Source organism: Felis catus, chromosome D4, assembly GCF_018350175.1.
Source record: "Felis catus isolate Fca126 chromosome D4, F.catus_Fca126_mat1.0, whole genome shotgun sequence".
Classification (NCBI taxonomy): Eukaryota; Metazoa; Chordata; class Mammalia; order Carnivora; family Felidae; genus Felis; species Felis catus.
The window spans coordinates 18230329-18257742 of record NC_058380.1 but is presented as its reverse complement, the minus strand read 5'-3'; the positions used below and the strand labels follow the sequence as shown (position 1 = coordinate 18257742).

Below are 27414 nucleotides of genomic sequence, written 5' to 3'. Positions count from 1 at the left end.
TTGGTTGTTGCTACAAATTTATTCAGATCAAGAAAACTGTCGTATTTAAAGCTCTCAAAGTAATTTTGGCACAGACGAAATCCTTTTGTTAAGTCCCTGAGCTCTTTTAACAGGCTGTTTTTCGCACCGCCTCTTCCCCAGCCACCCGGGCCACTCAGCGCCCGTCCTGGCCCCATGCTAACGCTAGGTCAACATGTGATGCTATAACCTTTCTAGCCCGCTGTGCTCCGGAGAAACCACAGAGCTTGGAGGATACGCACAGTTGGGAGTCCCCACCCCCAAGGGCGCCCCCTAGAGTTTCTCCGACGTGTATGAACAAGGCAGAAGAATCAGATGGGGTGCGTCTCGTCTCACGCATGGGTTTTACTTCTCAAGTTGCCTATGATGAAGATTCAGCGTTTCAGCGTCTCCAGGGCTTTATGCCGCAGATGCTCATCCAAACACTGGATGGCAAAGAGGTCAATGTCCGTGTCAAACTTGTTGGCAAACAAGTGGTGCTTGCGTAGCATCCAGTTCAAGTCACCTGCTCCGAAGACACACACAGAACGCACGTGGACCCCGCTGCAGGGCGGGTAGGGGGCCCCCTTGGAGACGTCACCTTCAAAGTACTGCCACTTGACGAACCTCGCGATCGCGTGCATGTCAGACATGTCATACTTCTGGCTTAGGGACAGTGAGCCTGGGACTTCGGGGATCCTCTGGATAGTGGCCCAGAGATACTCATCCGGACTGTAGGTGTCTTTGGCCCACTCCATAAACTTCTGGATCTTTTCATTCTCTAGCACATAGCCCACATACTTCCTACTGACCACAAAATAGGCACTGCCTGAGAACAGGGGCGTTTCAAGAGGAGGGTGCATTTTGTCCGTCCCTGTGTTGGTCAGCTTTCCATTAACAACTGTATAATGCTTTTTCCACCTTTCTTTTTTATTGGATGGCATTCTCTCGGACTCTAGGTTGTTTTCACCCATTAACGATTTGAGCTTCCGGACAATCTCCAGGTTGGTTTTAATAGGGAAATCCATGCCGCAAAGATTTATCAAGTACCTCCAGTCCGCACTCATCCTGTAGAGGTCTTGCATGCAGTTGAGGTCGGCCTGCACCCGACTCCAAGAGGCATACACCACGCTCTCCAGCTGACTGGCCACGAAGACGTTACTGAAGCAGGAGGCGATGCCCATCACCGCGGCCAAAAAGGAATCCTCGGATTTTCTGTCCACGTGAATGCAGTAGAGATTCTGAGGCATATAGATGGCCCTCAGGAGCCTGTCAAGCATTTCGATTTTGTGATGAACCACTATAGAATACGCAATGGGAAACTCCGCCTCTTCTTTACTAAGGGGCTCTACGATATATTTGCGCCTCTTGACGAAAGAATTGCAATCTCTGGTCATGTTTATATAGTCGCCGGTTGTCCACCGAGGGCGCTGCCTAAATTTCACCGTTAGAATTTCAAGCTGTACCTTTTGGATTTCATCTACATCCCCCTGTAAAATTTTGGTACAATTGATATTACTATTAGGATTCTCCCCAACCAGCTCCAAATGCCCAACACTTACAAATTCGGGCTTTTGATGAATTCTTAAAACAGAGAAGGTGACTAGGGAAAACACAAGAAGCAAGAAGCAGTACTTAGTGGGATAAGAGAAAAGTCTCCTTCGCAACAACTTTCTCAGCATTTCAGACAATGATCGAGGATTTTCCTTAATTGAGGGCAGTCTTCCAGGCTTCAAACGGTCATGATTCCCCTTCTGTCGTGGCCTCGAGAGGGGTCAGTTTGCATCTGTCAAAACAGCAAAGGCATCTTGAAATGGAGAATGGCGCTAAAAGAAAAACAGAAGGAATATATATAAACGTGGTCTTTGCCGACATCTTCTCAGGTTTAAAAACCATCCTCTTGGCTAGGTCAGATATTTAAAATAGAACCAAATTGGCCAATTAGGGGAAAAGGACAGTGTCAGAAGAAACACACCGTCTGTAATATTAATACTAGATTAGTAAAAAAGAATTCAAGGGGGGGGGGTGCCTGGCTGGCTCAGTCGGTAGAGCATGCAACTTTTTTTTTTTTAATGTTTGTTTATTTTTGAGAGAGAGAGAGAGAGAGACACAGCGTGAGCAGGGAGGGTCAGAGAGAGAGACGGAGAGAATCCCAAGCAGGCCCCGCATGGGCAGTGCGGAGCCGGATACAGGGCTTGAACCCACTAACCGCGAGATCATGACCTGAGCGGAAATCAAGAGTCGGGTGCCTAACCGACGGAGCCAGCCAGGCGCCCTGAGCAGGCAACTCTTGATCTCAGGGTTTTGAGTTCGAGCCCCATGTTGGGTGTAGAGATTGCTTAAAAATAAAATCTAAAAAAAATCTATGTATAAAGACGTGCTAGAATGTCCTATAATAAACATTTTACCTCTCAGGAATATTGAAGTACAAATCAGAGTTGAAGACCTAAGCTATAATTATTTTCTCTCTCCACAGTTGGTGAGGTGAGTTCCTGCTCTCCCCTCTTAGTTTTATTAGCACCCTTTGCCTTGAAATCATTACTAATCTGGGTTCCTCCCGACACACCCATCGATGTCCATTGGGTGGCACCCCCGGCCCCAAATATGTGAAGAGATCAGCTCCACTCTGCTCCTCACCAGTTTGGGACTGGAGGGGCTCTTAAGGAGAAGTTCAAAAATAGCTGTGACCTTTAAAGACTCACGGGGGGAAAAACAAGTCCACTGAATTGTCAAACTAAACCAGAAAGGCCCGATTTGGGCCTGTTTTGAACACCTCTCCTAGTTCCATACCACGGGACCACAGGAAGAGAGGACACACACAGTCCAAACTAGGGACACGGTTGCCTTTCCTGCAATGCTTTTCACAGGTTAGAATGATTAAGGCTTGTGAAAAACAAGTTGTATACAAACGATAACGTATGACAGGCCTTTTGTCTAGATTCCAACGAGGAACCCGGCCCATTTTTATTATGTTTACAAGGATTACCAAGTATGTTTTGTTTGCAAAGATCAATTTCATAACTTGGCAATCACTTCTATAACTAATAAGGGCTACTGATCTTTTTTTCTTTGGAGATTTTATTTTACTTGTTTATTTTTGAAAGCTTGCTTATTTTGAGGGAGAGAAAGACAGCGAGCACGTAGTAGGGGTGGGCAGAGAGAAGGAGAGAGAGAATGCCAAGTAGGCTCCATGCCATCCGCACAGAGCCTGACTTGGGGCTTGATCCTGCAAACCGCGAGATTATGACCTGGGCCGAAATCAAGAGCTGGATGCTGAATGAACTGAGCCACCGAGGTGCCCCTAAGGTTTTTTTTTTAAGTAATCTCTACAACCATCGTGGAACTTGAACTTACAATCCGAGATCAAGAGTCCTATGCTCTACTGCCTGAGCCAGCCAGGCGCCCCCAAGTGCTACTGTTCTAACAAAGAAAGTCAAATAATATTGATCGTCTCCATATCAGAGTTAGAGATCTGAAACTGGGTTTTGTTTTCTTGAAATTGTTTTTTAAGACCAGTTAGCACTAGAACTAAAAGTTCTAACTAAAAGACTAGATTAACACTAGAACTTTTAAATATTTAGTTAGCAAATAAATTGTGAATATTAACAACAGAAATAAAAATAAACAACTGGCCATTATTAGTATAACGTTATGAAAAGTATTTAGATTTTTTTTTTTTTTTTTTTTGCCATTTAGAATTAAAGAAAGTCTGGCTTACTTAGTTCTCAGATTCCAGGTAACAGCGTTTGTAGAGGGCCTCTCCCGCAGTCGGGCTTCTTAAATGTACCAGGCATTTAGCGATGGTGCTATGCCCCACGAGGCTTTTTAAAAAATCTGTGACACGAAAAAGGAAATATGTGAAGGGATGTAACACACATGTAAGTATACATACACATAAGCATGCTGGTGAACTAATCCTACGTATTCACTTTTTGTTTCTCCAAATTATGGCTGGTTCACTTTTCGCTTTTAAAATTTCTTTCCCGCCGGTCTTGTTTTCCTAATGCTTGCTGTATATGGCTCAAGTTTGAAAATATTTGCAATTTGGGTCAAGCTTTTCCAAAAAAAAAAAAAAAAAAAACCTCTAGTAGCACGTCCCAAAGTGGGTGCCAAGGAATAGTTTAATGGTCGAATATGATTGGAAAATCCAATATGTTTTACCCTCCCCCACCGCCCCCCCACCGGAAGATATCTGTGCTCACTGGCCCATTAAAGACAACCTTGTAATTGAGTTAGCGGCTTAGTTCATCTTCTTGCAAGTATCTCCTCTACCACCACCCGACACCAGACCTGTATTCAAGAAACATGGGTGGGGGGGGAGGGGGGGAGCCTGCTAAAATACTTAAGCATCGCAACCGCTGAGACATCAGGTCATATAAACAAACTGATGCCACTAAGCAGTTCCTACCCTTTCCCGGCTCAGACATTTGAGGCAGTCTCTATGCAACCACTAAACGATCTGATCTCTAAGCTAAATGAACAGAGAAACTACAAAGAACTACAAAGAAAATAAACTTTTGAAAAGTAAACTAGAAAAGTCGGTAAACAAAAGGGCAACAATGACAAAGCTTGGGCAGGGTCCCTGGACAGAGGTCTGACTTCCGGAGTTAACATATTATAAAATGTCCCTTTGCAACAACAACAAGAAATTACAAGACACAGCAAGAAACACACAAGTCTGGCCCAGATACAGGAAAAAAGCAGTCAATTAAAAACTGTCCCTGAGAAAGTTGGGGCATTGGACTTCAAGACTTTAAGTCAGCTATTAGAAGTATGTTCAAAGAACCAAAAAACTGAAAGAAAGGATGAGAATGATATTTAACCAAACTGAGAATCTCAATAGAGAGAAAAATTATAAAGAAAAAACCCAACCGCAATGTGGAATTCAAAAGTACAATGACTGAACTGAAGAAGTGTCTAGAAGGGCTCCACAGCAGGTGTGAGCTGACAGAAGAAAAAAACCAGTGGAACTGAGCAGAGGTCAAGTGAGAGAACAAAAAGAAACAAAAGAAGAACAAAAAGAAAAAAGGTACAAGAAAAATGAACAGAGGGGGCCCCTGGGTAGCTCAATGGGTTAAATGTCCCGACTTTGGTTCAGGTCACGATCTCACAGTGAGTTCGAGCCCTGCTTTGGACATTTTGCTTTCATTGCAGAGCCTGCTTCGATCATCCTCTGTTTCTGCACTCCCCCCTCCCGCCCCCCATCCCTCCCCTGCTCATGCTCTCTCTCTCCAAAAAATAAATCTTAAAAAAAAGAGAGAGAGAGAGAATAATGAACAGAGCCTCATAGACCTGTGAGATACTATTAAGCATATTAACAGGTGCACAGTAGAACGTGCAGAAGAAAAGGTGGGGGCGGGGGGGACAGGAAACAGGGGAGACGTAGAAAAAAATATTTAAATAATGCCGAAAACTTCCCCAATTTGATTTAAAAAAACTGATCTACGCACTCAAGAGGGGTAATGAGCTCCAAGTATGCAAAATGGTACAATTGTTTTGGCAGTTTGGTCGTTTCTTACAAAGCTAAACACAGGCTCACCTTTCAACATAGTGATCATGTTCCTAGGTTTGTTTGATGGTCTAAGACAATGGCCTATGCTGGACAATGTTCTGTGTGTTCTTGAGAAGACTGTGTATTTTGTCGATGTTGGGTGAATTGTGCTACAGATGTCCATTAGTCTAGTTGGTTTATATTATAGTTCAAGTTTTCTTGTTGACGTTCTTCCTTCTAGCCATTTCATAATTATGAAATGTCCTTCTTTGTCTCTAATAGTTTTTGTTTTAAAGTCCATTTTGTCAGATATTCGTATAGTTACCCTAGCTCTTTTTGGGTATTTGTCTGCATGGTGTATACTTGCATTCTTTTACTTCAACCTAATTGTGTCTCTAAATCTAAACCATGTCTCTTGGAGATATCCTATAGTTGGATTACTTTTTAAAAATCGATATTGCTGATCTCTGATTGGAGATCTTAGTCCATTTACATTTAATCTGCCACTTAAAAAAAATACTTATTCTTTTGGGAGAGCACAAGGTGGGGAAGGGCGCAGAGAGGGGGACAGAGGATCCGAAGGCGGGCTCTGCACGGACAGTCTGACAGCAGTGAACCTGAAGTGGGGCTCGTACTCACAAACCATGAGATCGTGACCAAGCTGAAGTCGGACGCTCAACCGATTGAGCCACCCAGATGCCCCTAATCTGCCATTTTGCTATGTGACCCAAACACACACCAAGACTTCCTCACCCAGAGTCTACTAAAGAACCCGGCAAACATTTTAGCAGGGATGAGAGTCTCTTAGCAGAGACAGAAAGTCTCTCCCTTGAATATGGATGCCTTTCCTGAAAGGGAAGACTTCCTTGTGGACCCGACCATGAATGTTTTTAAGTAGAAAAACACAAGTTAAGAAGACATGGAAGAAGGGGCGCCTGGGTGGCTCAGTCGGTTAAGTGTCCAACTTCAGCTCAGGTCACGATCTCACTGTTCGTGAGTTTGAGCCCCGCGTCAGGCTCTGTGCTGACAGCTCAGAGCCTGGAGCCTATTTCGGATTCTGTGTCTCCCTCTCTCTCTGACCCTCCCTCGTTCATGCTCTGTCTCTCTCTGTCTCAAAAATAAATAAATGTTAAAAAAAAATTAAAAAAAAAAAAGAAGACATGGAAGAAGAAAATAATTCCACCATGTTAAGAAGGAAAGCCAGGACCTAACGGCAATAGATCTTAATACGTGCCTTTTTGAAATTAAAACCAAGAAGCACAAAAACATTAAGGTCTATAAATAACGAAAGTAAACTCTGACCTTTTATGATGCTGATACTAATTAAGGAGAGCTGGTCAAGGAAGGGGACAAGAAGAAAGAGGTCAAACGCACCCGAGGTAACAGTTCAGTCTCTAGAAGCGTTCCAACAGAAGAAAATGAACAACTCCAACTGGTCAGGATTGGGGTGCAGTGAAGTTCTCACTGGAGTAGGAGGACAAACAACAATGACCTTAGGGAGAGTGAGAGAGGAGGCAGCAAGTCAAATTGGAAAAGCAGACAGTCGAGAGGGAACTGATTAAACAGACCCAACAATCCCAGGCTGACTGACAATAGGGAAAGAATCAGCTCTATTTATGCTACAGGGTGTTCAAAAGTGTCAGAGAAATGGTGGCAGATTCCAATAGGGGGTGAGAGTGCTTAAACAACAACAACAACAACAAAATAGTATTGACTGGCAGCTGTTTGAAAGCAGCTGGGTCTTGGGGCACCTGGGTGGCTCAGTCGGTCAAACGTCCAACTTTTGGTTTCAGCTCAGGTCGTGATCTTATGGTTCATGATCTCACCAGTTGTGAGTTCGAGCTCTACACTGGGCTCTGTGCTGACAGCGCACAGCCTGCTTGGGATTCTCTCTCCCCTTCCTTCTGCCCCTCCCCTGCTCACGCTCTGTCTCTCTCAAAGTAAATAAATAAACTTTAAGAAGACAACAGCAGTTGGGTCTTGGGGGGCCTGGGTGGTTCAGTCAGTTAAGCATCCAGCTCTTTGTTTTGGCTCAGATCATGATCTCAGTTTTGGGGATCGAGCCCCACCTTGGGCTCTGCACTGACAGCGGGAGCCTGCTTAGGTTCTCTCTCTCCTTCTGCCCCACACCCGTTTGCACACAAGCTGTTTCTCAAAATAAATAAATAAACTTTAGAAAAATACGAAATAAAAAAATAAGAACAGTTAGGTCTCTACCCTGACAGCGGCCAAGACCCGAGATTTCATTTCTGCAGCCTGGGGCACACCAGGCCTAATGGAAAGTGGGGTTTCCAACCAGGAAACAGTGGGGTTAAGTGAACGCAAAGACAATAGGTATTGAGATATCCTTCCCTATTTCCAGCTATCAGTTCCCAGCACTTGGACAGCCAAGCCAAAGCAGGAGTTTATTTACTAGGGAATCCAACCAGGCCAAGCCTTAAATATGCTGCTTAAATTGGAAATTTCCCCCAAATGTTCAAAAACAGATTGTGTATATGGAGAAGAAAATTAATAATAATGTCCTCAGAGAGATAGGAAAAAATACTGCATTCAACCAGTCAGTAATTAAAACAGATTATATAGCCTGAAAACAGACAAAACAACACTCCCACCCCATATGCTCTTTTGCAGTATGACCTTGTATTCTACAATCAAGAAACAGTCAAAATTCCTTTCCCCTTGAATCTGGTCAACCTCATGACTACATTGACCAGAAGAGTTTGGCAGATGTGACACTGTATGGCCACCAAGGCTGGGTCACGTAAAACCATGCTGCTTCTGGGGCACCTGGGTGGCTTAGTTGAGCATCTGACTCTTGATCTCGGCTCAGGTCTGGATCTTAGGGTTGTGAGTCTGAGCCCAGAGTTGGGCTCCCTGCTGGGTGTAGAGCCTACTGGAAAAACAAAAAACAAAAAACTATGCAGCTTCCAATTGGTGGTCTTGGAAAATCTGCTCTCCAGAAACTTCCCTGAAGAACCAGCTTCACTGTTGTAAAAAGCCACATGGAGAGTCCATGGTACCCAAGTCAACAGTCCCAGATGAACCTAACCTTCATTCATCCCAGCCCAGGTGCCAGACATGTAAGTGAAGAAGCCACCGGATGACATCAGCTCTTAGCCACTCAAGTCTTATCTGAATTCCTGACCCACAGAATGTGTAAGCAAAAAATAAAAATGGAAATGTTTATGTTACTACATTTGGGGAGGTCTGCTTCACAGCAGGGACTAGAAAAAAATAAGAAACCACATAAACAGAACACTTAGCAAATGAAGATGAGCTCTTAAAAAAATTAATGACATGATAGGAAAAACTGAAAAACTCAATAGAAGTGCTGGAAAATAAAGTGAGGAAAACTCTCAGGGAGTTAAGCAAACAGGCGAACCAACTGGTGGGGAAATTAGAGGGAAAAAAAAAAATAGTCATTTAGAGAAAGAACCAGACCAGGAGATCAGCTATCTGAATAACAGGACCTCCAGAAAGGCAAAACAGAAAAAAAAAAACAAAAACATGGAAGCAATTAATTAAATGGCTGAAGATTATTTCTCACAAAGAATGGTTGCCAGGTTGAAAACTCCTTGGAATACCTTCAACAATGCTGAAGGCAACAATTCCAGATGAGAATTCTTTGAACCAGATAAATTATTAAGTCAATTAAAGGTAAATTAAAAGACTTTACATCTTAAGACACGGAAATTCGCAAAACATTTACCTTTATGCGCTTTATCTCAGGAAATTACTGGAGGATAAGCGCCATCAAAACAAGTATAGGGGTGCCTGGCTGGCTCAGTGGGTAGAGCGTGCAACTCTTAATCTCGAGGTTGTGTGTTCGAGTCCACTTTGGGGGTAGAGTTTACTTTAAGAAACTAAACAACACCAACAAAAAAACCTAAAGTATAAACTAAGAAGGGGGAAGGTATAAGAATCAGAAAAGGTATATCCCAGGATGATAGTAAAGGAACATCCTAGGCCATGTCACAGGCCAACAGACAACCCTAACAGGCTGGGGCAGATCAGAAGGCCCCAGGAGAGAGGTCTTCTAGATGGAACTGTTGGAATACATGAAGGGAAGAAGCATATTGAACACCGATTTCAACTACAGGCAGAGTTTGGGCAGTGAACTTGTAAACAAAGTACTTCGCAAACAAAGCAAATGATGGGAGGGTTGGGGGTGGTAATTATTGATTCCAAAGAAATCAGAGACACGCAATGATGAAAAAAGCAATCGGCGTGCTCTGTGGCTTAGCTCTGCCGGGCATCAGTCTTAATGTACACACTAGCCGTCCAATCGAGATCCAATGAAACCTTAATAGGAGCACAGAGCAACGGGAAAGATGGTCATTGAAAGCAATGGGTTGTGTGCTTTGCCCAGCATTACATACCTGCCCGTGGGAGAGGCTCTAGGTGACGTCGTTGCTCCAAGCGATAATCTCATCTACCACCCCTCCTGTTCAATCTCATCCATCACCTCTCCCAATGGTAATGAGGAGACAGAAGAAGTGGGGGGCTGTTTTCGCAAGGGTAAGTACGTAGGGAGATATGTGTAAAGGAAGTCCAGAAACCACTGATTATCAAAGGTAGATTTCGGTTTGCAATTAAGTTTGGAAACGGGAGAAGACCTTACAATGTAAAAACTAACAGCTAAGTATGACTAGCGCACGACTCCGTATTTTAAAGAAACCAATTCCAAAAGCTGACATTCATCCCAATCACACACTGACTAGTTTCAGTGAATTTAGCTAAGTATCACTACCTAGAAAATGGAAAAAAAAAAAAAACAGAAGAAAGAAACGAGCTACCTGTGGCTCAGGCTCTATTCTCCTAAACTCTTTTTAAAATAATTAATGGTAATAATGAAAAGGCAGAGCAGGAAGAGGGAGGGAGAAAGGAATAATACAGGTTTTGTTAAAAATTTATGACGTAACCTATTTAGACCTCCAAGTGGAAGGATTTAGCGGATTTATGTGAATATGTGTATACATATGTACACACCCCTAAGAACGATCAGGATTTTTCTCTTGAGTCTCTCATTACTCTCAAGACTCCGAGACAAGGGGCAAGATAAAAAGGGCCCTGCACTCGTTAGCTCTGTTAACCTCGGGTAAGGTTAGAGCTGACAGGTGAGTCAACGGGAAGGAAGAAAGGGTGGATTTCAAAAAGGTAAACTCCTTTCTTCTCGGCAATTTCCACCACGGTAGTTCTGGCTTCAGTCCGAACAACACTATTATACAGGAGAACAATTCTCTCTACCTGTTGCCTACTGTACCATTTTGAGTAGTGGAAATGGTTTTTTGTTCTTAAAAACATATACGTGCGCATAACACGTGCGTAAACAAACGGCCAGAAGGTCAAAGCAGGGTCCACAGCCATTGTCTTTCCACTGCAGGAAGGATGGTCTCAGTTCAGTTGGCCTCTAGTCCCACTGGAGACTCCTCTGGGCTCCATTTCACAAACTCCCAAGGACCGTCCTGGCGTGACCCAGAGGCTGCCGTGACAGGAACAAAATACCCACTATCGTGATCGATGCTAAAGGTGTCGGTCCAAGTATCTCAGAGGATGGCGACTCAATCAAGGGTGACCAAGCGCCACCCTGAAGCAGCCAAGGGAAGGGGCAGGAAGCAGCTAAGACCCCAAGGCCATGTCCTGCCATTCGGGGTAGGGTTCTTCCACCTGTGCGTCCATGGCCTCATCGGAGGGAACCTCGCCTGTCACCTCTGGTTTCTGAGGTGTCACATTTTATTTTTAAGGGTTTTTTTTTTTTTAAGTTTATTTATTTATTTTGAGAAAGAGAGAGAGAGCGCGCATGCAAGTGAGCAGGGGAGGGGCAGAGGGGGGTGGAGACAGAGGATCTGAAGTGGGCTCTGTGCTGACAGCAGAGAGCCCAATGCGGGGCTTGAACTCAAAAACCGTGAGATCATGACCTGCGCAGAAGTCAGATGCTTACCGACTCAGAAGTCAGAGGGCTTCCCGAGAAAGAGCCTTCTGTTCGCTCAACAGACATAATTCTCTGTGCCACATTCTGTGCCTGGCCCTGCGGTGGTGGGGGGCGCTGGGTTCAGCCCTCTCCTTCAGTCACACCATCTGGTGTTTTAGTTGTAAGATCTTATTTTGTGTGGAAAGAGGGCACAAGAAATGGGGTCCAGAGCTGTTCATAGTAGGTTTCCTATTGCCTGTGTTTCTGTGGCTGGACCCCAAGAAAACTCTGGAACGAACTCTGGGAGATGGTGACCGAAACTGTGGAGCTTGGTGTTTCTAATCATGCTCCTAAGCTTGGAGCACCCCAAGAACTTTTCCTGGCCAGTCTGGAGGAGCAGACACTGTTGGGGTCTCAGGAGCTTGTGCTAATGTGACACCTCAGGGGGTGACTCAGTGGGTTAAGCATCTGACTTCGGCTCAGGTCATGATCTCACAGTTTGCGAGTTCGAGCCCCATGTCGGGCTCTGTGCTGACAGCTCAGAGCCTGGAGCCTGCCTCAGATTCTGTGTCTCCCTCTCTCTTTCTGCCTCACCCCTGCTCGTGCTCTGTCTCTCTCTCTCTCAAGAAAATAAATAAACATTAAAAAAAATTAAATTATATAGCATAACTAATGAAAGTTTCTCAATGACCTGTTGCTGATTTTAGATGAAATTATACATAGGTTTCATCTGTGTGATCACCTATGAGAGAAAGAAGGGAAGGAAGGAAGAGGTAAAGAAAGGGTTCTCTACACCTGAATTAATGGCATGAAAAGGTCTATAGATTTTTTTTCATTTATTCACTATACTATTGTGGGACGAAGCTATGAACTTCAGTGAACTTCATTCATTGCTGGAAATAGCATTCACTCTTCTCCCTATTGCTTCTTCCCCTGGAGGCACAACCAAGCCCTTAAGTAGCTGATGCCAGAAAGAGGAACTGAAACTTACCATTTCTGCCTAGAGGCCTCGGCTGGCCAGATGCACCGCGCCCAGGTCTCTGCTGCAGAACTAACTGAAAGCTGTAAATCCACCAAGAGGGAAAGAAAGCAGATGCACCTGGGTGGCTCAGTCAGTTAAGGGTCTGCCTCTTGGTTCCGGATCAGGTCACGATCTCAGTTCGCGAGTTCAAGCCCCGGATCAAGTCATGATCTCACTTCGCAGGTTCAAGCCCCACTTTGGGCTCTGTGCTGACAGAGCCTGCTTGGGATTTTCTCTCTCCCTCTCTCTCTGCCTCTCCCCTGCTCATTCTCTCTCTCTGAAAATAAATAAACTTAAAAAAAAAAAAAAGGAAAGAAAGGATCCAGAAGGCTTCCTCGAATACAGCTGACCTGAATCTTGGAAGATGAGTAGGATTCAGACAGTAGGAAAAAGGAGAGAGAACACATCTGAAAGCCTGAAGCAAAGGAAGAGACTGTGATGTGTGGCAAACCCAGTTTTAAAACGAAAAGGAAAGTGAGAGATAATAGCTGTTTGCCCCTCATGTCCCATAGCCCTGAAGACCTCTTTCCAAAATCTATTACAAGAAGTGTGTTTCTCAATGTGGTAAACCACAACAATGAATAGATTTTTTTTTAATGCTCATTTATTTTTTACAGACAGAGAGAAAGAGCGCACGAGCAGGAGAGGGACAGAAAGAGAGGCAGACAGAGGAGTCGAGCGCACAGCCCGATGTGGGGCTCGAACTCAAGAACCGTGACGTCATGACCTGAGCCAAGCTGGACACTTAACCGACTGAGCCACCCAGGCGCCCCAAAAGAGGCTTTTTAAATTAAGAGAAGACACAGCATGAAGGAACATATGTTAGGAGAGCACTGGGAGGAGTGAACCCGGGTTGTGCGAACACAAAAAAACCTTTGTAGGTTAGTGTCATGAAAATTTGAAGGTAAAGAACAATGATCATCTGTCCGCCCCCCTCTCAAAGACTGCCTACACATCTTTAGTGTTATCCCACTTTCCTGAATGCAGGACTTAGGGCTAAACTAACTTTGAAATGGGACAGACAGGTCCACTAAGGCGGCAGAGTTCATTTGTGGAGGCAGACCTTGATAGACTTAAATGAAATATATCTACTTATGCACGTGCGTGCACCACACATTTGTAAAAAAGGAATCTTCACCTCATTACCACTGCAGACCAAAACCAAGCGTGAGGGATCTTATTATTCACTTCAAACTTCCAGACTGAAAAGTAGTAAACTTTTTTCTTCCATTTTTTTTAAATCTAATCCTAGGTGGTTTAGAATATTGAATAGACCACCACGGTGTTATGGAAACGAAACTTTGGATTTGAAAGGCACTTTCAAGTTCATTTTGTCCGCTCTTAATTTGGATGATGAGAAAACTAGGGCACAGAGAGCACATGGCTGGCTGGGCCACACATCAAGAACAATTCTCTAGCAGAGACATCTTAACACTGGCCCTGGTTTCCGTCCCACCTGCTCGTCACACAGCCCGTGTGTCAAGGGTTTTCTGAACAATCCTGATTTCAAATATTCCAGGCTTTAAATACTTCCCAGGACCAGAAGTTCTAATTCCAAAATACTAGATTCCTTTTTGTTTTTAAAGGAAGTCCTAAAATTCCAGGTCATAACATATGTCTGGATTTTTGGCCTGCTAATCACAATTGTCAGGGTAGATATTCTCTATCATACAGAAAAATATCAAGTTAATCTTTGGCAGAAATGAGAAGTGCTCTTTTCAACATGTTAAAGTCCAGCTCAACCTCTAGCACGTGGTCCTGTTCCCAAATTGCAGTTGATCGTCCCCTCTTTGAAATCGAATGTCACTCGCTCACAGAGTCAGCCACAGAGAAAAACAGTAGTGTGAACTCAAACAGGAGGGACTATAAATCACAACTATGTCATGTCCTTTTTCTTTTTTTAATATTTATTTTTGAGAGAGAGAGAGAGCGTGAGCAGGGGAGGGGCAGAGAGAGAGGCGGACAGAGGATCCAAAGAGGGTTCGGTGCTCACAGCAGAAAGCCTGACGCAGGGCTCGAACTCACAAACCATGAGATCATGACCTGAGCCGAAGTTGGTCCCTCAACCGACTGAGCCACCCAGGTGCCCCGCAACTATGTCACGCCTTAATGCATGATTTCAGCAAGCTGCCTAATCTCTCCAAGTGTTATTAGCTTCCTCATCTGAAAAATCGAGGTCATAATGCCCTCCTCATGGGGTTGGTGGTGTTTAGAAAACCCTACAAAGCACTTCGTACAGGGACTAGTATGTGGTAGTTTCTCCATAAACAGAAGAGGTGTCATCACCATCATCTCCCATTTTAGCATGAAATTCCACATAACCTGGTCTCTGTAACTGGTCCATGCACATCGTCAGTGAGCTACTGGTAACTGGGCTAGTCTCAGACTCCTAGCCCACCCCATCTATTCATGCTGTTCCCTGGGAAGGAAGGAGGGAGGGAAGGAAGGAAGTTCCCTGGGAAGGAAGGAAGGAAGGAAGGGAGGGAGGGAGGGAGGAAGGAAGGAAGGAAGGAAGGAAGGAAGAAAAGAAAAGAAAGAAAGAGGGAGAGAGAGGGAGAAAAAGAAAGAAAGAAAGAAAGAAAGAAAGAAAGAAAGAAAGAAAGAAAGAAAAGAAAAGAAAAGAAAGAGGGAGAGAGAGGGAGAAAAAGAAAGAAAGAAAGAAAAAAAGAAAGAAAGAAAGAAAGAAAGAAAGAAAGAAAGAAAGAGGAGAGAGGGAGGGAAGGAAGGAGGGAAGGGAGGAAGAAAGGAAGGAGGGAAGAAAAAAAAAAGAAAGGAAAATCTCCTCTTTCCCTCAACGAAAGGTACAGCAATGAATGCCTTGGATGCTTTTGTTAAATGTACCTTCAAGCTCATAGTCTTTTCCAGATAAGAAAACCAGAGTACAGTATCTAGATGCTCCCAGTTACGGTGCGTTGGGGAGCATACCGTGAATTTGAAACCCCCTGTGTGTGGTCTGACAGATGGAGTCTCTATAAAGAAACCCCAAAGAACTGGCCTCGTACCGCGCGGTGCTCATCCGATCTTCGGCACTGACCTTACCTTTCTGCACAGCGCACGAGGGCGGTTGGGTTGCGTCAGGGGTCCCCAACTCCTGAGTGACACAGCACTCTGCTGCTCCTCAGCAGGTGGGCGGTGGACAGGGCCTGGGGAAGCCGAACTCCGGCCAGGCTGAGCTGGGGGAGCGGAGGATGACGATGACCGGGAAGTCCCGCTGCAAGATAAAGTACCAATCAGGTTGTACTTGCACAAGTCCGAGGACTCCCTTTCTTTTTTATGTTATTAACAGCGTCTGAAATTGACAGGCACTTGATGAACTACGTGTTCGCTACAGCGGTGGTTTCATTTCCTTACAAAGGAGATTTTAAAATTGATGGCACTTTTACCCTGGAAGTTATTTTGGGATTAAGGAGATTGTTCACGAGAAGAGTTACGCAACCCTGGAACTGCTACTTTCCCTCTCACTTCGACAGTCAAGGAAACTGAGGCTTTAGGCTGCCTTGACTAAGGTCATTGGCTCCAGTTTACCAGCAGGGCCGACTCCCCAAAGGCAGAGGGAACAGAGCAGTCTCACTTTCCGGCCAAGAACAACCCTGGGTCCAGTTGTTTTAACTGCTTCGAACCATACCTTGCCCTACCTCCTACCTTCCAAGGAGCCCCAGAACCTTCCAAATGTTCCTGTGGGTGTCAGTAAGACAAACTCTTCTTCTGAAGGCTTCAGCCCTAAGGTACAGCAGAGCAACCTCTTCAACATCAGATACCCAATGTGGTAAGTGATCTGACCACTCCCTCAAAAGCAGGTGCATAAATTTGAGTGGCAAACTTTATCCAACATTTTCATTGTATCCAGATTACATTTAGGTATCTTTCTTGAATTCGAAGGTATTGCCAAAGCCAAGAATGAGGGAATTCTCTACGTAATAACATGAAAAAAAAGGTTTTTGAGATGAAACAGCATCCAGATAAGCTGCATTCCAGTCTGTACAGAATAAACCCATTAAAAAACAAGGCTCCAAATATATTGTCAGTGGTCACTGGACAAATTTGAGAAGCACACACCCGAAAAGATTCAGTGGTCCTCTTTTTGTTTGGGGGAAGGGGTATTTTTTTCAAGCACCTTTGGAATGTTTAAGTCTTTAATTTTCACTCAAAATTGCAAACTGAGATTAAATGGCCCAAATCCTCCAACATAAGCTCCGGTTAAACAGGCTCGCAAAGCATTACAGTAAAGACACTTTCCAAACAAACAAAAAGCTACTTAGAGTTCCAGGCCGGTTACACATCATTTTCGTATTCCCTTCTGATGCCTGTCCAGGGACACTACTGACTTATATTTGTGAGTAGATGTCATAGCATCTGGGATTCAATTTCCTATTCTGGTTTTGTTTTTGTTTTTTTTTTTCATTTTTTTTTTTTAATGGACACCAGAGAGTCTTTATTGTTTTTGCCACAATTAGTAGGTGTCTTGTGGTTGGATACTAAGGGTATTTCCAAATTATATTGTTATGAACATGAACTATGAACTCTTTTGAAGATACACATAGTGTTTTCTCTTGGCTTTATAAAGGATTTCTAGGAATAGGATGCTTGGATCAAAACTTCCAAGTTTCTGTGGCTCTTGACTGCCTTCCAAACGGACTATAGTCACTTATACTGCCACTCATAATATCTGAGCACCATTTTCTCTACATTTACTATGTAATTATCTTAACTATGTACCACATATTCATCCACTGTGTAATTATTTTTGTCAATATCCCAGCTGTAAAATGCTACATCACTGAGTTTCATTTTGTATTTCTTTGATTACCAGGGGCTCAATATTTTCTCTTGAGTATGTTTACATGGGAGAAGAAGGACAGTTTAGTAGCAATGATTTCAGCTCTGAAGCCAGACTGCTCAGCTCAAAAACTGGGTGTCATCACCCACTAACTCAGACTCCTGTAAGCTCTTAAATTCTCCAGGCTTCGGCTTCTTCTCTGGTAAAAATAATAACAAATGAGAACAACAAGAACAGAGGCACCCGGGTGGCTCAGTCGGTTAGGCGGCTGACTTTGGCTCAGGCCATGATCTCATGATCATGTTTGGGAGTTTGAGCCCCGCATCGGGCTCACTGCTGTCAGCACAGAGCCTGCTTCAGATCTGTCCCCCTCTCTCCATCTCTCTTAAAAATAAATAAACATTAAAAAAAAAAAAGGAGAAGAATAGTAGTTTTCGGCCATTTGATTGAATTAGGGTCATGTGTACCTTAGAGTTTTCATAAAGAAAAATATAAGTCAAAAACTTATATTTGACAGATGGGCCCTTAATAAACACTAGCAATTTGTTCATTATTATTATTATTTATATTTTCTCTTCTCTGGACAACGTTCAAATCTTTAGTTTATTCTTACAGGTAACTTTTTTCAGACCTCCAAAATCAGAAACTGTATTTCAGGTTTACTAACCCGAATGCACTCAATTTAATTCCACACCCAGGCAGCTATTACACAAAACGGAATCCTAGGTTCTGGGGGAAAAACACAATCATAAAAAATGTGTCTCCCTGATCTCAAGGAATTCACACAAAGGTTATAGGTGGAGCCTTCTGGGGGAAATTATAGGTTGGGTCTTTATAGTTAAAAACTATTTTGGGAACTGGCAATGCAAGCTGGTGCAGCCACCCTGGAAAACAGGATGGAGGTTCCTCAAAAATCTAAAAATAGAACTACCCTACGACCCAGCAATTGCACTACTAGGCATTTATCCACGGGATACAGGTGTGCTGTTTCGAAGGGACACATGCACCCCCATGTTTATAGAAGCACTATTGACAATAGCCAAAGTATGGAAAGAGCCCAAATGTCCATCTATGGAAGAATGGATAAAGAAGATGTGGTGTATATATATATATATATATATATATATATATATACAATGGAGTATTACTCAGCAGTCAAAAAGAATGAAATCTTGCCATTTGCATCTACGTGGATGGAACTGGAGGGTATTATGCTAAGTGAAAGTAGTCAGAGAAAGACAAAAATCATATGACTTCACTCATATGAGGACTTTAAGAGACAAAACAGATGAACAGAAAGGAAGGGAAACAAAAATAATATACAAACAGGGAGGGGGACAAAACAGAAGAGACTCCTAAATATGGAGAACAAACAGAGTTACTGGAGGGGTTGTGGGAGGGGGGGATGGGCTAAATGGGGAAGGGGCACTAAGGAGTCTACTCCTGAAATCATTGTTGTACTATATGCTAATTTGGATGTAAATTTTTATAAATAGAAAATAAAATAAAAATAAATAAATATCATAAATTACAAAAACAAAAACAGAAACAAAAAACCTATTTTGGGAACAATGCATCCATTATAGTGCTGAAAGGAACTTTCCAGAACAGCTAGCCAGCCGGGCTAGAAACAATAGCTCTGAGGGTGCCCCCTGGGGCTGGGGAGGTTACAAGGGACTCACTCCTGGGATGGCCATACTCCAGGAGCAGCTACTACTTCCGGAATTTTTGTTGTAAACCAAGTGTTTTGTTCATTAGCAATGGTGTTAGAAATGAAGCTTCCTGGATGAACTTAATGACTTTTAACGAGATTGACATGAGAAAAGACTAAGCAAAGATGAGATCGGGGGTGTTCCAACTCTGTGGATGAACTGGGGCATCCCAGAGGTGCGTTCTGCACGCATATCAAAAGGACAATCAAGCCCAGCAAGTCGATTAGCCCAGGATAGTGCCTTGGGCGCATTCCTGGGTCCCACCACTGATTCCAGAAAACTCAGGACTACTTGATTGCAACCCGGTGATCAGCTGAATCCTGCTGCTACCCCAAATGAGCCTTTTGTGGGAGATGCGGTCAGAGTCCCCAGACGGGGCAGAATGGACTCAAGACTTGGTTTTGAACCCTCACCTTCACCTGCAGAGGAGAATGTAGCCCTCTCCAATCTGCTTACCAAAAAGACCCAAAACGGCTTGAGTCAAGAACCACATGGCCTATGTTGAAATGACTTAATGCATTTACCTGTCCTAGAGCATAGCACTGGCCACAACACTCCAGAAGTTTCTTTTCTTCTTCTTCTTCTCTCTCTCTTTTTTAAAGCATTTAAAGTGGATTATCTAAAAGTAAGTTGAATGTACACATTTCGAGAGAAGCAAGACACATACACTTTGTATTCATTGCTTTTCAGAGTTTGAGCTCTAGTGGCAATTTTGTTCTCCATGAATGAATTATAGGAGCACGTCATGGGGAAGAGGTAGTCTTATAAGGAAATCGGTTTCTCAAATTGCCGTGGGGGGAGCCCCACTTTGACTCCACTGTCAGTGATAGGCTTGTAAATTTTTTCGCACCAACACTAAGAGTAAAACCTTTGAGTAAAGTCCTATCGATATATGTATCTTTCTGAAAAAATTTCGTGTACTACTATGATAGGAAACGACAGAATAAAATAGGCAGAGAAGGAAAAGATCAGGACCTCAAGTCCCCAGGTAGGGAAGAACACACATTTTGGAACAAGGCTGGGAATGTCTGACCACAGCAAACCCCCTCAGGGGTAAGGTTCCTCTTAAGAACGTAACAGACCCCACCTACTCCCCCTCAGGCTTGCTTCAGGAATTTGACACAAGACCTGACTCAAAATCAGTAGACCAGAAGACCAGTGACCCACCGGGAACCTCACCTTAGGGCCGAAGACCACCCCTCATACAATGGGAACGAGCCAATCAGGAATGGACCACCCAGCACCTAGAGGCGTCAAGCCAATGAAGAGTAAAACCTGAGAAGGAACCTGGGGGAAGGAAGGGGAGGGGGATGACTAGAACCTCATAAAACAAGGACCCTCCCCTATAGTCGCAGGCACTCACTTTCCAACGCCCCCCCCCCCCTCTGTGAAGAGAGCTCATACTCTTCTTGCTTTCTGATCCTATACTCCAAAGACCTCTGCCTGCTGCTTATTTTGTGTCCGCCTCTTCACTCCTCAAAGGGGTGAGATGACAAATCCCAGGTATTGAGGTAAAAAAAAAACCAAAACAACCCTGCCACCCTACTGCGCTAATAAATTCTGCACATTGTAAAACAAGAAAGACGGGGAGAGGAGGACTAAAGCCTATTCGTTTAGTCACTTATGGCATAAAAGATGAATTGTTATTAATATTTGTAGTGAAAGCAATATATTACTAAATCTGTTTAATTTTTGAAAATCTCTTGGTCAATGATGTTGTGATAGAGCACTTTGAAGGACGCTCCAAGCTTGTGTATTCTAACATTGTAAGGGCTGTCTGGAGGGGCGCCTGGGTGGCTCAGTCGGTTAAGCGTCCGACTTCGGCTCAGGTCATGATCTCACAGTCCGTGAGTTCGAGCCCCGTGTCGGGCTCTGTGCTGACAGCTCAGAGCCTGGAGCCTGTTTCGGATTCTGTGTCTCCCTCTCTCTCTGACCCTCCCCTGTTCATGCTCTGTCTCTCTCTGTCTCAAAAATAAATAAACGTTAAGAAAAAAAAATTTTTTTAATAAAAAAAAATAAGGGCTGTCTGGGGTGACAGGGATAGGCTGGGGAACACAGTAGAACACTCACAGCTCCGCTCCCTGATTCTTGATACTTAGTGTTCAATCTACCCACCAATTATAAAAAGGGGTTTTTTTGGTGAATTTCAGCTGGTAGTTCTCACATCAACTGTCCTCGCAGACCCCCCACTGGGTGTCATCACATTTTTATAAATCTGACAAACGGGTCAAAACCCAGGGATCGTCGTCACTTGAAAGATTTTGTCAGACAATTCCTTTTCTAAGTTTCTAAAGGGTTTTTTTTTTTTTTTTAAGAGATTTGAGGGGCGCCCGGGGGGCTCAGTGGGCTGAGCATCTGACTTCGGCTCAGGTCATGACCTCACGACTTGTGGGTTCCAGCCCCGCTTCCGGTTTGCTGCCCTCAGCCAGTCAGCACGGAGCCCCTTCGGCTCCTCTGTCCCCCCCCCCGCCCCTCCCCCCTCACGCTCTCTCAAAAAAATTAAAAAAAAAGAAGTTTTGGTCAGTCACGAAATCTACCGTATTTCTTGGCAACATGTTTACGTTAGCGGTGAAAACATTTCCCAGCAGCTGTTTCCAGAATGGGTCTCTGTAGCCGCAGTTCTTTTGAAAAGCAGTCACTCTCCCTGTCACTGTGAAACTTCACAATTACCTTGAGGGTTCCTGGTGGACTCCCCTTCCTCCCGCCATCTCGAGGTGTTCATCAACCCAGAAGTTCTCCAAATTGGGTGGATCCAGAGTTTTCATAGCCCAGTATCTAGGCATGCCCCTCCCGTCTTCCCAGAGGACAGTGGTTGGGGCTAAAAGCTTCAGCTCTCTAATTACTTGTTCTGGCTGGCGACCAGACCCATCCTGAGGTGCCCCCACACCTAAGCTACCTCAAAGGCCACCTAGGTGCCCCCATGCCTAAGCTACCTCAGGAGCATAAACTCAGGTATGGAAAAGAGCTTCCATGAATAACAAAAGACATTCCTCTCCTCCCAATCTCTCAGGAAATTCCAGAGCTCCGGTCAGGAACCAAGGACAAAGACTATTTCTTATTCTGTCAGGGCTAAGCACAGTGGCAATCAACATTATTTACAATACTGTCCAAGGACCCTACCACAATGTGGGGCACTGGAAAATTCTTGATAAATACTGGCTGACGGAATATCTGGCTTCACACACAAACACTCCCTACCCAGCAGGTTTTGCCTCCTCCTTCAGAGAGCTCCAATCTGAGGCCCCTTATCCAACCCCTCCCTCCCTCCTTCCATCAAAGACCAATCCCCCAACCTGTGTAATGGAATCGAAGAGCTTTCTGCCTTCTCTGAAACCTGGCCCGCTCATTCTTCAAGTATTTCTCACTCCCACATCTTTGGCCTCTCCCTCTCCATCAGGAACTTGCCAGCAACCTCAGAACTTGTTTGAGTCTCTCCAATCTCTAGTGGAAAATGGAAGGAAGGAAGGAAGAAGGAAAGAAGGGAGGGAGGGAGTGAGGGAGGGAAGAAAAGAAAGAAAGAAAGAAAGAGAAAGAGAGAAAGAGAGAGAGAAAGAGAGAAAGAGAGAAAGGAAGGAAGGAAGGAAGGAAGGAAGGAAGGAAGGAAGGAAGGAAGAAAGGAAGAAAGAAAGAAAGAAAGAAAGAAAGAAAGAAAGAAAGAAAGAAAGAAAGAAAGAAAGAAAGAAAAGAACACCCACAGTCCCCATATTTCCTCCCTGTCCTCTATGTCTGTTTTGGTTTTTCTCTCCAGGTCAGTGCCTCCTCCTGTCATCCCATACCCCTCCTCAAATGATCTTTCTTATACACAGTGATTATTTACATGCAACAGCTGCCAACATGTATGACCCTGGGATCATGACCTGAGCTGAAATCAAGAGTTGGACGCTCAACTGATGGAACCACCAGGCGCCCCGCAGCCCATCTCTTTCATGAGTTCCAGATGCCAATTCCTTGTCCCCAGTGGGATGTCTCACAAGCAAAACCCGTCTGAATGGAACTCCCTTCCCTCCCAGCCTCATGCCAACCTGCTCCCCTCCCGGGGTTCCCGAACACCATAAATGGTTTCACCACCCTATTCCGCTCTCTCCCTTTCCCTCCCTCTCTCTCTGCCCCTCCTCCACTCATGCTCTGTCTCTCAAAAATAAACACAAGGGGAAAAAAAAATTCTCAGACTACAGAAATATATGGTTGTCTTTGTTATTGCTGTTAGCTAAAAGCTTTTAATGTTTCCTAAAACTAAATTCTCCTCTGAACATGATCTACAGTAAGTCTCGTTATTAAAATTCTTGCGTAGAATTTTTTCTTGGAGTTCTATTAGGGATTGGGTCAATTTCCAAATCAACAAGCGTGGTTCATTGACATCTTATCACCTTAAAAAAATTAAAAGACATGGGGCGCCTGGGTGGCCCAGTTGGTTAAGCCTCCAACTCTTGATTTCGCCTCAGGTCCCATCTCATGGTTCCTTAAGTTAGAGCCCCTCGATTCAGTTAAAGCCCCGTGCTGATGGTGTGGAACTCACGAGTTTAAACTTTAGAGACTTAACAACTGCACTTAAGCCTTCCTTGGAGACAAATCCTGGCAGGACATGTGTGGCTGTTCACCAAGAACACCAGTTTAGTCACTGTTATTATAAGAATATTTTAAAATGCAGATGTTTGTTTAAACATTACACATAGCTTCTCTAGTCACTAGAAGCTTAAAAGTTAATTGTATTTATAGCGTAGTTCCTAAGTGCTACAGCACTTCCAAAACTGGCTCATTCTTTTCCTCAACCAGGCAACTTTGTCCTCCAGGGGACATGTGGCAACCGCTGGAGTTGTTCAGATTGTGGTAACTGTAGGGAGGAGCCTGTCGGCATCCAGAGGGTGGTACCAGGGGGGCTGGTGCACATCTCACAATGCACAGTACAATCTCCACAACAAAAGCTTAACTGGCCAAAAAATGTCAAATTTGAGAAACACTGTTCTAAACAGCCATAGCATTTGCCACAGATGGGCAGCAAGGAAGCACGACAACCCTAAGCCAGGCATCCAAAGCCAATGTGGTTAAGAATACACATACGCGGGGCACCTGGGTGGCTATTTCGGTTGAGCTTCCGACTTCGGCTCAGGTCATGATCTCACGGTCCGGGCCATGAGTTCAAGCCCCACCTCGGGCTCTGTGCTGACAGCTCAGAGCCTGGAGCCTGCTTTGGATTCTGTGTCTCCCTCTCTCTCTGTCCCCTTCTTCCCCAGCCTCCCCCCACTCATCCTGTCTCTCTCTCTCTCTCAAAAATAAATAAACATTAAAAAAAAAAAAAGAATACAGATAGGCCCCCAAGAGAAACACACATGATTTACATGAACAGTCATCTGGGAACTCCTCTTATAAGTCAGGGAGTTAGGCATTTGACATTCTGAACTAGAACCATGAATAAATTTTCATTAGAATGACTCTTACAAATAGTGACACAATTCCTTGGTTGGCCCATACAAGACTCCTTAACTCCTCGGTGCAGCTGAAGTACCCCCATACTTCATAGAAAACAGACACAGAATCAGAAGAAATCCTTTTCAACAGTATTCATCTGTTTCGCACCACCGCACTCCGCAGCAAATGCACGATACCATCATAGGTCAGAATTTTTCATTCACCGAAAAACGCAATCACCAGGTAGAGCAGTTTCTAAGATCTAACAATGAATGATGCATGAACCAAATCTGACTTGATTTCTTGGGTTTTAAAAAAGAAAAAAAAAGAGCCAATATGTAAATCAGGTTTCGCTTAAAAAAAAAAAAAAAAAATGAAGGGGCGCCTGAGTGGTTCAGTTGGTTGGGCGACTTTGGCTTGGGTCATGATCTCACAGTTTGTGGGTTCGAGCCCCACTTGAGGCTCTGTGCTGACAGCTCAGAGCCTTGAGCCAGCTTCGGATTCTGTGCCTCCTTCTCTCTGCCCTCCCCACTTGCACTCTGTCTCTCAAAAATAAATAAACATTAAAAACAATTGTTTTTTTAATGAAGATTTTTCAGCTATTGACGGGTGGGCAGAAAGGTTTGGTCACACTGGGCCAGAATCCCTGCATGGTTACGGGTAGGGAACAGTCAATACCCACACCACACAGATTTTTTTTTAGCAGGTCCACTGTAGGTCACCCGCAACTAACCAAGGCCCCCTTAACTCCCCCGTCCATCATCATCGTTCAGTCCCTACACATAGGTGATTTTGTACATAGTGGAAAGTTCTCAGGGACAACATTTTTCTTAGTGTTAAGCAACTAAGTTACAAATGGAAAAAAAGCAACTTGTGGTTGGAAGCAGTATTATAATCAGTCAAGGATGAATTATAATTAAAGAAGGATGAAACCCACGGCAGATTTGGGGCCCAGGCTAAGGAGGTCCTTCCCAGAGCCAGTCACCGAAGAACAACCTGGAGGCAACCTTCAAACCCTCACCATGAAATGGAACACTCAACTCCTTCCACTTACCAATAAAAACTTTGTAAAAGTAAACACACAGTTTATTACATTGTTCTTTTAAAATGGAAGAGTTCGCCCTTTCTAAGAACTCAAAGTTTCCCGAAACTACCATCCTGAACGTGTGGGGGGGGAAAGTCCATGAAGCCAGAGCAGATATCCATAGAGCTCAGTGTTTCTTCTTTTTTGCCAGAAGTGAAATCTGTTACCATGTTCCCCGGCAGGGGAGCCTGTCTGGAACCGCCTGGGCTCCTAGCAGGTAATTTACACTGATCTCTAAAACCCATTCGCCCCTCCCCCTCCCTTCCAAAACAAATCTGCCTTTCAGAACAGCTCTGAAAGGGGGACAGAATGCCCAGAGCAGGGGACCAGTCCCCGACTGGGTGCCTCACCTACCACTCACCAAATTCAGGCCACACAATCCCCGTGGCCTGTTCTCATCGCTAGGAACCACTGCTTTCTGCCAACCCCGCATATCCTTCCAAGTTGGCCTCTTGTCTTACTATTTGTAAAACGAAGACTCTCTTCCCTCTAGAAAGAAAGAAAGCAAAAGGCGCCGAGGTTGCCAGGTGGCTACAAAACTCACCTCCGCCTGGGCAGCCCATAAGGCCCAGCCTGGATCTGCAGGCGACCTCATCCACCGCGAAAGAGAAGCGTGCGGCCTGCTGGGGTGCCTGGGGCTCGTTCTGCATCGAAAGAAAGCGCTGCAAGCAGAAAAGGCTGTGAGCGAGGATCCTTCCACCTCAAAAAGCTAATAACCAAAAACTGGAAGAAAGGATTCAGAAACTGGGTGCTAAAAAGGTGACGAAACACAAACCAACCAAACAAAACAACTCCCCCCCCCAAATACCCCAAAAGCCTAGGAGGGGGGCTAGAATGTGTTTCAGAATCACCTGTTTCCCTAACAGACCCAGCAGCGCGAGTTTCCTAGATCCGCGCGCGATGGACAGAGAGGGAGCAGGAGAAGAGGGAGAAGCGTGGGGGCTTCCGAGTCCCCCACTGGCGTCTCCTTTCCAGTGGCTTGCCCCAGGGCGAGTCATTTCTCATCCCGGTGTGGGCACCCTCATCAGTAAAACGGGGGGGTAATGATGCCTCTTCGCAGGGCTACGGGGAGCATCAAATCAAGTTAGAGCTGCTGGCACCCAAGGGACGGCAGCGACTTAACTGTTCGCTCTCTGCCTACCCTCGGCTGCAGCCAACTCCGATTTCTCAGTTCCTACCCGCTACCCGGATCAGGGGGGAAAGAAGGCAGGAAAAAGTGGCTTCCAGGTGACAGCGGGCACCGGAGTCCTCTCCCCGGGTTCCACGGATCGGACCAGGAGTAAGGCGCAGGGAAGGCGTCCCGCGTGCACACGCTCCCGCCTCACTCCCACCGCGCGTCCGCTCCCTCCGGCCCTCCGCTTCCTCTTCCCGAGAGCCCCCCCCGCCCGGGGTGAGAGCCGGCTCCCTCCCTCACATCCTTCCCATCCCTCCACCCGCCGCCGGGCGCCATAGCAGGAGATCGAGGCTGCCGGTATGGAGTTGGCGAGGTGGAAGAGTCGGTTACCTGCGCAAGCCCGCGGCCGCTGGGGCGCAGGAGGGTGCGCTACCGCGCGGCACCCCAAGCCCGCCGCGCACCCGCCGGGCGCTGAGCTGCGCTCGCCGCGCTGGCCGACAGCGCCTCCCGGCCACGGGGCTCGGAACCCGCCCGCCACGCCCCCGGTCCCACCCCGCTAGGCCCCGCCCACAGCATCCCCGCCTCGCCCACCTCGGAGGCCGGCGGGCGCGGTGGGCGGGGCGGCGGGGCCGGGCGGCGCGCGGCTCACCGCCGGGGACAGCGCGCCCTCTGGGACAGCCGCCCCGCGTCCCTGGGTTTCCCCTCTCCGCCTCCTCGGGTTCGCCTTGCTTCTTAGTTCCCCCCCCCCCCAAACTGCACAAGAGCTGGGTGAGTAAGTGGGGTCTTCTTCAAAATTCTGTGCCCTTTTCCTTGGAGGCGGGAAACGCCAGAAGTGCCGCCTTTTCTGATTTTCAAAATGTTTTATAAAAAAAAAAAAAAAAAAAAGACCAGAAAAAAAAAT

The 27414-nt window shown here is 45.3% G+C and overlaps 1 protein-coding gene across 12 annotated transcripts; it reads right to left on the bottom strand.

Annotated features, from left to right (window-relative positions):
- On the bottom strand, positions 1 to 27050 carry GCNT1 (glucosaminyl (N-acetyl) transferase 1). Of its 12 annotated transcripts, none has more exons than XM_045042923.1 (6): positions 26904 to 27050; positions 25944 to 26061; positions 15460 to 15631; positions 6863 to 6980; positions 3716 to 3831; positions 1 to 1823 (listed from the first exon to the last, which is right to left on the bottom strand). In XM_045042923.1, exon 6 carries the CDS (start codon positions 1677 to 1679, stop codon positions 393 to 395), a length of 1287 nt encoding a protein of 428 aa, XP_044898858.1. In that variant the 5' UTR covers positions 1680 to 1823; positions 3716 to 3831; positions 6863 to 6980; positions 15460 to 15631; positions 25944 to 26061; positions 26904 to 27050; the 3' UTR covers positions 1 to 392. The 12 variants fall into 12 exon arrangements, with proteins under 12 accessions (XP_044898858.1, XP_044898861.1, XP_044898859.1 ...); XM_045042926.1 differs by having other exon boundaries at positions 1 to 1783; XM_045042924.1 differs by having other exon boundaries at positions 6863 to 6952.
- Positions 27051 to 27414: the final 364 nt, after the last annotated feature.